At 54.8% G+C, this 10633-nt stretch overlaps 1 protein-coding gene across 3 annotated transcripts in view; it reads right to left on the bottom strand.

Annotated features, from left to right (window-relative positions):
- The window catches only part of TBCD (tubulin folding cofactor D), a 150233-nt gene that overhangs the window by 96059 nt on the left and 43541 nt on the right, over positions 1–10633 (bottom strand). For all 3 annotated transcript variants that reach the window (XM_081028702.1, XM_081028703.1, XM_081028704.1), the window contains exons 11-13: positions 10289–10349; positions 9230–9304; positions 5077–5171 (exon numbers count right to left, since the gene is read on the bottom strand). In XM_081028702.1, coding sequence (XP_080884828.1) covers positions 5077–5171; positions 9230–9304; positions 10289–10349 — 231 coding nt within the window. The remainder of the gene's footprint in view (positions 1–5076; positions 5172–9229; positions 9305–10288; positions 10350–10633) is intronic.

The following is a 10633-nucleotide window of genomic DNA, read 5'->3' as shown; positions in this document are numbered from 1 at the left end:
TACCACTTTCCAGGGGCACCTCTCACCCAGCACCCCCCAGGGTGTCAGCTGAGGGCCCCTGGAAAGGGCATGTGGTGCTGACGGTGGGAATCAACCACTGTCACCAGAAGGCCAGCATTCCTCGCAGAGCCATCGGGTGAGATCAAGGAACGAAACAAAGAGCCAGGCCCAGCGGCCTGTGTGTGGAACTAGGCTTCTCAGCACGCACAGCTAAAAAGTAAAAGCTTAAATAAAACTAACGTGTCAACGCAGAACCGCTCCTCATTCCTGGTTCAAGCAATGCAGTCCAGTACAGTGCCATGTGCTGTTGTTTTGAACAGCTTTGTACTAATAACTACTTCTTTACAAAGTCGATGTAGGACACCTTTTACACACTTAGCACCTCACGGCACAGGAAATGACAGTCACAGTTTCCGTTCACAGACGTCCTCTCATTGCAGGTCCATGAGAGGGAAGCACAGAAACATGTGCCGTGAGGAAGATCCTCCAGGACAAGTAGATGGAAACATGGGGTCACGCAGACAAGAGAAGGAGGACTTCCCTCCCGTAAGGAGGACCGTCTGTGCATTTCTGAATGGAGGGTGGTGGGTGTGAAGCTATCAGAATGCCCAGGGATATATTTGGATGCAATGGTTTTATATTAAAATGACAGTACCCAGGACAGCAAACAACTGCTTTGCAACACGTTTAGTTTACGTAAAACCACTGTTCCTGACTCAGAGGGATGCAGAGCTACTCACAATTCTTTTAAGGCGCACACAAGGCCGTTACAGACGGCCCTGTAACGTCAGGCTGCCACTCGAGCCCCTGCAGACCCCGCCCGAGGGGCACCTTCAAATAACCACACAGCACTGACCTAACACGCAGCTGTCACGATTCGAAACCATAAGCCCACGATCGGCTATCACTAGCACGCCAAGGCGTCCGTTCCCGTGCACCAGTAGATTCTGGCAAAGAACAAACACAGGAAAGCCCTGTTCTCTGGCAGGATGCAGCCCCACACCTCAGAGGCTGAGGTCCAGGACCCACCGCCTCTCACCTACAGACATGCTCTCACCTCACATTTTACACATGTGACAACGCAGACCTCCTATGTCGAGGGCCCCAAGACTGTGACGGCATGTGCTTCAAAGCTCGCCCAAGTGCCAGCGGTCATCTCCCATGACAGGCAGAGGAACCAGGGACAGCTCCTGACTGCCCTGCCCTCCTGCCGCAGCGCAGCCTGGGAGATGCTCACTGAGGAGGGGGCTCTCGGGGGCTGAGGCCAGCGCTGTCCACAGACTCCTGCAGAGGCCCTATGTGCGCCTGCAGCTGAAGACTGACCCCACCCCTCCGAGGGCATGTCCTCCAAAGGTGACACACAACACCCACAGCCACAGAAACCAGGGTGGGCCTCTGTATCCCTCTAAAAGGCTTGGTGCTTGGTGACCAAAACCAGTCATGCTGCTCTGTCAACTGTCCAAGCGCTCTGCACTCACGTAGGACCCGATGTAAGAGCTGTAAGCTTCTAACCTTTACACACACAAAGTGATAAACCCTCAAAACATTACATTTAGAATCACCGTATGACCCAGCAACCCCACTCCGAGGAACAGACCTAAGAGAAATGAGAACAAGGACTCAGACAGAGACGTGTGCACCAATGTGCACAGCAGAGGACTGCTCACAAGAGTCAAAAGAGGGAAGGGACCAAGTGTCCAATGACAGACGGACAGACACAGATAGTGGCCTGTGCGGCCAAGGGGTCATTTGGCCACAAGAAACACTGCTGCAGCTTGTTAACCTTCAAGGCAATACGCCGAGTGAAAGAAGTGAGACACAGAAGGACAGATATTGCACAGCTCCTCGTATGGGAGTCCCTAGAGGCACACAGAGCAGTGGGCCCAGGAAGGGGGGAGAAGAATGCGGAGGTAGGGTATAATGGGGACAGAGTTTCTTTGGGATTGTAAAAAGTTGGAAACAGTGATAACAGTTGTACAACACCATAAATGCAGTTACTGACACCGAATTGTACAGTTAGAAATAGCTAACATGGCAAAATTTTGTTACATATTCTACAATGAATAATGAGGTATGCCAAAACCATTGAATTGTACACTGTAAATAGGTGAACTGTATATCAAGTGAATTCTATCACACAGTTAAAAAAATGTTTTAATGGTCCCTTGATTTAACATTGAAATTTTTCAAAATACTGACAATGACCTTTCTAAATAGTCTTCCCAATGGCCCATGGCACACTGCCCCCCATCACAGGTTTTAACCTTCAACCAAAACACCACACTCCACAGAGAGGGAGAGCAGGGTGGATATGAAATGAAGCTAGCACATATTCACTCAAGGAGAAAAACATTTTAATAGAAAAAACAGAAAAAGGACTCCACACACAAGATTAGAGATGTCTTATTACGGTCTGTACTTTTCTTACAGACTGGAATCTCCAACAGCTCAAAACTGCACAAATGTTAAAAATCAATAAAGCACACGGTTATCAGAACACGACGTGCCAGAACCGCGTCAGGAACACTAGAGAGTGGGGCCCCTCCCAGGCCCAACTGCTCCCTTGGGAACTAAGGCGCACAGGCCTGTGGGGAGTAATGTGGTCAGGAGAGGCAAAGACGCTCCAAGAGCTAAAGGAAACCAAGCAGATGATATCGGAACAAATACAGAATGTCAACAAAGAGATAGGAACTGTAAAAAGAGACCATATAGAAATCCTGGAACGAAAAAGTACAGTAACTGAGACGAAACACTCCGTGGAGGATGGAACAGCAGACTTGAGCAGGCAGAAGAATCAGTGACCTTGAAGACAGAGCCAGTGAAATGCTCCAGTCAGAGGAGAAGGGGAAAAAAACGAACGAAGACGAACTATGAATGCTACCCCTGAAGCCTGCTCTAAGACGGAATCGCTGCCACCCAGCCTGGCGCTATATGCTTCCCAGGCAGGAGACAGCAGAGCTTCCCACCCCCACCCGGCACAGGAAGGGCACCACCGGGCAAGAGGTGGCCAGACAGTCCAGCGAGGATCGTGGGCCCCTCATCCCACATTATGACCCTAGTTTTTAAGCAAGAGCTGGACACTTTTCATTTCTTACACCAATACCCTGTCATCAGTGGACACCGCCGACACCGTAAGATGTGACGGACCTAATAAAACATTTAAGAATACACCTGAACCTAATACAATTTAAAAATTGAAAGAAAAAAAAAGAGAAAGCGACGCCGGGGCCTCGCACACCAGCCAGTCCCAGGCAGGACAAGCAGAGAGAAGGCTCAGCCCCTCAAGTCAAACTGCAGTCAGCGCGCCAGCCAGGGCTTGGTCTCAGTGCAGGACATACTCGCACACCCAGGCTCTCACAGGCTCTCACTCACAGACACCTATTTGCACAAGTAAATGTGTTCGTCACTTTCTTAGGATGGAATAAAGATGAGGTAAAACCACAGGAGCGACCCTCCGTAACTCTGGCAACGATTTCTTCCATGGGACACCAGAAGCACAGGCAACAGAGGTCCCGAGGGCGGGACCGAATCACAGTTTCAAACTGGTGCATAAAATGGTGCCACCAAGAAGGTGAAAAGACAACTACAAAATGGAAGAAAATATCTGCACATCATGTATTTGGTAAGAGACTTCTGTCCAGAATAAAGAACTCTTATAACAATAAAAAGGCAACCTGATTTTTTTAAAAAACTCAAGGACTTGAATAGACATTTCTCCAAGGAAGAAATCCAAATGGACAACAGCACAAGAAAAGACACTCAACGTCATCAGTCATCAGGAAACACAAACCAAAACCACAGTGAGACGCCACCGCACACTCCCCGGGATGGCTGGGATCAAAAGACAGACAAAGAGGAGCGGAGGTGGCGACACTGGAGCTGTCAGACACTGCTGGTGGGATGTGAGATTATACAACCATTTTAGAAAACAGTTTGGCAATTTCTCAAAAAGTCAGACTGCCAGGTGTTACCCACGAGAACTGAAGTTGTACGTGCATGCAGAAACTACACAAAGGTCCCCAGCGGCATGACTGGCCATGTGCCCATCAGCTAGCAAGTGTCTACATAAACAGCTGCCCCTGCAAGCGGGGTAAGCGCAGTCGTCAGAGGGGGAAGTACTGCCGTCACATGCCACAGCATGACGAGCACTACAACATGACACGCATCAGAGAAGCCAGGTGTGAAAGACACCATTGTATATTCCAGTTTTAGGAAACATCCAGAAAAGGCCCACTGAGGCAGCAGAGCAGCAGCTGCCTGGGGCTGGGCGTGCTGAGGGTACATGGGAGCGACCGCTCCTAAGCACAGGGTTTCCTTGTGGGACAAGGAGAATGTTCTGAAATCAGGTCACCATGGTGGTGGCACACCGCTGTCAATATACAACAAATCATCGAGTTGCACATTAAATGGGCAAACTCTCTGGTATATAAACTGTGTCTCCACCAAGCTAGGAAAATAGGCAGAGTCGAATCACGGGGCCTGCAGCTGTCCTCTGGTCACAGCGCCCAGCGCACCCACAGCGGCGCTGGTGGGCAAGATGCACTCGTCTGTCCAAGCGTCTCCGTCCTGCACAGCAGTCACCTCCCTGGTGTGAGGCATCTGTGGTGACACACGCCACCCTTTGCAGTATCCTCTCCTCCTGCCCAGAAGCACTGGTGGCCACATCCAGGGAAGGCCCACGGCCTCGCTTCCTCAGGCCCTCCACCCACCCCTCGCTGGGGGAGCCTCGTTCCCAGGGGACTGTGACATTACACCAGGTGAGAACCACGACGGCAGTGCATGTGTTCTGAACAGGCCACAGCACCCCACCAGGGTGAAAACTGCTTCTGGGGGACGAGGAAACCGCAGACGTCACAGTGGCTCATGAATATACAGCCTACCTGTGGCATCGGATTGCACAGCAGGGAGAAGCAGCACGTAGGAAATCAGAAGGGCCGACAGAAGTGTGTTCTCTCCTGCACACACTCACACTATCAGTGAGGGCAGAGGCGTGCCATGTGTTCACGGCAGGCCATGCTGAGAGACACCCCACGTGCTGCAAACAGCCTGACTGCTGAGCGAACATGCGGTACTCACCATCCGCGAGTCGAGAAGGGAGCAGCAGGCCTCTTCTGCCCAGTTCTGCCAGCGCCAGACACCCTCCATGCCAGGCGTTGTCCGTCTCCTGAAAACTGAGAGCACACAGGACGCCTGAGGCCACAGTGCTTTCCTCCAGTGCCTGGTCGGCCGGCCCAGGCGCCGCACTAAACCTGTCGGCCAGTTTGAAGACACCAGCTGGCTGAGGTTTCCCTGAGGACAACAGACCTGCTCAGTCTTCTCCAGACCTCCCATCGTGAAGCGGGTCCTGTGCTGGACCCACGCGCTGCCCGGACAGCCGTCCACATGCGTCGGCTGGACCCCAGGCCCGACACACATTCCCACCACAGATGCATGCTCGGCGGCCGCACACCCAGCACCTGCCCAAGAAACTGAAGCTCTGGGGACACCCTGGTTCTAACAAGTACCGTCAGGGTCTCTGGGACAAGGAGCGGGGCCGCCGCTGGCTGGAGTTAACAGGAAAAGAACGGAATGAATGGCACTGAGAGAATTTTGTCTGCACTATTTGAAATACAGACTCCCAATAAACAATGGTAATGCCAGTTAACCAAGTCGTGAATAAAATCTTATATATAACGAAACTTTCCTAGTGTGGTTTGGAAGCTCTGTTATTTAAAGGTGCAACTCTGGCATTTAATTAGTGACAGTAACTGTTTCTTAGATGGATGAGGGTTGTTCTGAGACTTCCCACAATTGGCCGCCAATGTAAACATGGAACTACGCTTCCACAAGACCGAGTATAAAGCTCTTTCCTAGTCTAAATAAACGAATTTGATGGTGAAAACATGTTTAGGAAAACCAGCTCCACTGCTCTAGGAGCTGGCAACACGTACGAGAACATTCGGACGTCCACTCAGCAGCCGGGGCGGGTACCTCCCTTGGGCCAGGCCTGCTCTGGGCCCTCGGACATGGACTGACCGACACGGACAAAAGCTGCCCCTCAGACCTCGCCGTCAACTGGTGACATGATTCCGACTATAATTTAAGGGACAGGTGTTTTATTAAATGTCAGTCCCAAAGGCTGGACGACCATTTCCACAATCTAATAGTGGCACGTTGTATACTGTAGGGTTTCAACCAGACAGAGATGCTGTAAGCACTTCATAACGACTCGGTAACATTTAAAGAACCAGAGGAAAGGTCGGCATGGTGATGCCTGTTTCCTGGAACAATCGTCAGTTACACCAGTGCCTATTTCCAGACTGAACGCGGGCATTGCCACTGGCCCACAGCTGTGGCAGGCGGCCGTCAAGCGCCTGTGGCCTGAGGGTAGACGAGAAGACCGTCGCGTGCTACCGGCAGCGCTGGCCCGTCCACCTACTGCCCACAGGCACGGCGGACCTCCATGGGCTCAGAAAAAGGCACCCTCTCTGCAGACTTAGTCCCACACACTGCCTCCAAGGACCAACCTGCACGAGCAGAGTGGACAAGACACCAAAGCCAGCATCCCAGGGACGGCCAGCACTCCACCAAAGGTCAGGGCGGCTGCCTGCCCAGGTCCAGGGCAATCCTGGGAGGGCTGAGGGCTCAGGGTGGAGACATGGGCAGATCCGACAGAGAGGCCGGAACTGGCTCAGGGACACTGGCCTCAGATGGCCAAGGGCAGCAGGAAGCACCAGCCTGCCAAGAAGACCTCAGAGAGGCCAAGTGGAGCGGTGGGAAGTGACAGGAAGATGGCTGCATCCAGCCGCTCAGAGTGTGCCAACGCCCCCAACGCCCCGGAGAAAAAGAGCCCCTGGGCCAGCAGGAAGGGGGATACAGCGCAGGGGGCACAGAGAGGCTTCACCACCTTCCCTTCCATTCTGAGTCTTCAGCCAGTCAAAACATCAACAGCACTAAAAGAGAATACTGGAAAGAAGCCTCATGGAGATGACAGCGGCTGCTCCCTGGGGCCACAGCGGCACCGCCACAGGCTTCTTGACGGCAGGCTCTGAAGGACCGGCAGCACCACAGCACACCCGGGACCCGGGGCTGCAGTCTGTTCGCCAACTGGAGACCCCCATGGAGCTTCATTCGGCCACAGACAGAGGACCCAGCATGGCTGACCCCCACACCCCGGTCCCCCACCTTGCCCTGCCCTGGAGGGTCTGGAACAACACTGCCTCGGGGGTTCTGCCCTGGGGTAATGCTGTGGGGCCAGCAAGGGGCCACACTGTGGTTTTGTAGTGGGTGGCAGAGCAGGGGCCGTGGAGACGGGACACAGGCAGGGAGCAGCGGGCGGGCTGGAGGAGGCTTCACCACTCACTCTGGTCCCATGGGGCTCACGGTGAAGTCCCATGAAGGACTGCACGCCACACAAACAGGAAACAGAGCAGGGAGTGAAATCAGTCCTGGGAGCAGGTGTGCTTACAGCTGATGGAACTGATGTCTTGTTTCCGACCCATTTCAGAAAAGGCAGCAGCTCACCACACGTCCCAGAGGGACACAAAGGAGCAGCAGCTGTGCCCCGTGCCCAGCCATCTCCTGCCCTGACTGCGGTTAACCCCTCCCATGCCACGCTGCACAAACAGGGGCTTCGTGCTCGTGCTGTGCAGGTGCCGCCCAGGGCCAGGCCCCTTCCTTCGATGCCCTGTCATTGCTCTGAGTGGCTGGCCCTGGGAGTAGAGAATGGGAAGGCTGTTTTCCACCCTCCACAACCCACTACGAAAATCTGAGTCCACTGAAACGGCAAGGATGTGTCTGGAGACTAACGAGGACAGGTGTTGGACGGAAACTGCCAGGCTGGAGCAAGGACCACACAGCTGGGCACAGAAGTTCAGTGCACTCCGCCAACATGTGTGGGGGGAGGGGCTCGGGCAACGGCTGGGCCTGGAGCCCACCTCACAGACGGGGGTGACGCAGGAGGGTCACCACAGTGCAGGTACCAAGGAGGGAGAAGGGGAGTTTGGTGAAAAGACAGCTTCCCACAACCAGGAGGTATGAGTGGAAAAGAGAACAGAAGAAAGTATGTGAAGACAGATAGCCCGGCCCTGGGTGACAAGGCCAGAGGACAGGCCAGAGGACGCTGGACTCCAGGCCCTTCCCACCTCACCAAGCCCCATCTCTAAGCTCTGCCCTCTCCTAAGACCTGGATGCTCCTCGGCGGCCAGGCCAACGGCTGGCCCCTCAGTGGCCACCTCTGTGCCCAGTGGGGTCCCAGCGTCATGGGCATGCCCATCACCACGCCAGAAGGCAGGACGTCCAGGAAGACACCCTCCAACAAGCCAGCAGGATGGTTGGGAGTCAGAAAGCACGAGAAGCTGTCTTCCCTCGCCTGGTCTGAGCCACGTGTGTGTAGGACATGCATTTCCACTGGAAGACACTGGCAGCACGGCATGTCTGACGTGCTGTTTCCTACGCCCCGGACAGTGCCAGCGGCAGGCTGGAGAACACCTGCTCACTTCACTCGCAGGTGCTCGCGGGGCGGCCCCCGTGACTGACGCACTCCTGAGCACCCAGAGGCGCTGACAGCACTGTCCATGTACATGACAGTCCGGGGAGAAAAGCAGCAGCTGACGAGGGCAGCCGTGCACTAGGGCTCAGGGGCACGTGCGTGAGACCAGGAAAAACGTTCCCACACAGCCGGGAACCCTTGGGGGCAGCTGCCCACGGTGCCTGCCACCCACAGCAAAACAGCTCTCACGCCTGGGGGCACCGGTGCTGCCAGGCTGTCGTCCCCCTCCTGCAGGCACAGCTCAATCCAAACTCCCACATATCACGGCCCAAGCGCGTCACAGGCAGGCGTCTGCCACCAGACTTCCCTAAACCCCTACACGTGCAGCTGTTTAAGTCCTAGAAAACTAAATAAAATTTGGAATTCAGACCTCAGTAGCCATACATGGTTCATGCTGTCAGAGACAGATCCAGAACATTCTGTCATCACAGAATGTCCTCTGGGAAGTGTGGACCTAGGGTTCACTCCAGTAACCACAGCTTATCTCTAAGAGTAGCTATGTGTGCATATAGATTTTCTTTTCCTTAAGGTTTTTAAATATAATGGAGTCTAGGCTGATAAAATCCACATACCAAAATAACCAGAGTTCTCAGATTTACTTCAAAGGAAAAAAAAAAACTCTGAGGCTCTGGCAAATAGCCCGACTGAAAGGAGCTGAGACTGCTCTCAGCCACAGGGCAGCCCCACCTCCGCACGCACCTGAAACAGTCCAGCACCGACCCGAGCACATCGTCCGCCAGCTCGCGGGGGAGCCTTCCAGCCACCCGGCCAATTCTGAAAAGGAAGCAGCACTCCATCAGCACCGCCAGCTGTCGCAAGGGTCGCGCTCGAAGAGCCACCATCCCAAGCGATTTCCTTCCCTCCAGAGAACAGGAAAGCACAGGCTGAGCCAGAGCTAGCCTGGCACACGCTCCGCTCCACAGGCCTCCTGGGCTACACAGAGCCCTAGGAGGCCGACATAACAGACATGTGGGCACCTCTGAGAAGGACTGACGCAAAGCGGCAGGTAGCCCGTCACTGATGTCATCAGTGCCCTCCAGGCCCTCCCATCAGGCCTTGACCTGGGACCCGCTTGCTGATGGAGCCCCAACCGGGAGGGTCCTGGCCAGGCCCCCAGGAGGAGCCCTCGCTCCCAGCCCAGTGCACTGCACCGGCCCGGACTTTGGACTCAGAGGTCGGTGGGCGCTCATGTGTCTGCATGGAAGCCCAGAACACCTGGCTGGAAGGGAGCCCCACGCCCCAGCACCTTCACCTCGTTTTTCTTTTCTCCACAACGGAGGACTCACTGATGCCTTCCACTCTACTCTGTACTTTGTCCCCCCACAGTACCCACACCCACGGCCAGCTCTGCCCGTCGTGCTGGAGACCTGGCCTCGCTGGGTGGGCTGCCTTCTCTGGGGGGCCCTCTGCAGGCTGCCCGTCAGGGTAACAGGATGGGCACTAGCCCCCCCACCCCCGGGGCTCCAGCCCCAAAGGAGGCTGTGGACCCCACCGGCTGCATTGGCGGGGCAGGTGGGCTCGTACTGCCCATAACTCTGCCTGCTCTAGACAGACAGGCAGATGAGGGGCCTCACATCAACCTCAGTGATTACCTTGAAAATTAGGACACAAAGTAATAAATGTAAATTAGAAAAACTCACAAACCCTTTAAAACTCTCTAGGCTGTGGGCAGCGCTCAGAGGCCACGAGTTACCGAGTGAGTGAGGCTCAGCAGACCCGCAGGCCCGCCCCCCACTCAGCGGAGAGGCAGGCACCTACCCTTTGGCCGCAGACCAGCGCACGATCGTGTCCTTGTCCTTCAGCCCGACCAGCAGCTGCTCTGGAGGAAGACAGGGAGGGAGGGCCTTGAGCCCCGCTGCCACTCCCTCACCCAGCTGCCCGGGAACCCACCCTGCACTTCTCTCGGAGTGCCATGAAGGGAACTGCAATTCTGATTACGAGCAGAGAGCGTTTCCCCTGGTTGTAAGTCATCATTTAAGACAATCTGGGCCGTTGTTCCTGAGCAACAGACCACCGGCAGAGCGGCCACGCAGGAAGCACCGGGGAGGAGGGCCAGAGTCACCAGTGACCCCAAACAGCTGAGGAAGGCTCGCCAAGAAACAG

The sequence above is a fragment of the Rhinolophus hipposideros genome, assembly GCF_964194185.1.
Source record: "Rhinolophus hipposideros genome assembly, chromosome: 20".
NCBI lineage: Eukaryota > Metazoa > Chordata > Mammalia > Chiroptera > Rhinolophidae > Rhinolophus > Rhinolophus hipposideros.
Note: the sequence above shows the minus strand (reverse complement) of the source record. Positions and strands in the feature narration are given on the sequence as shown.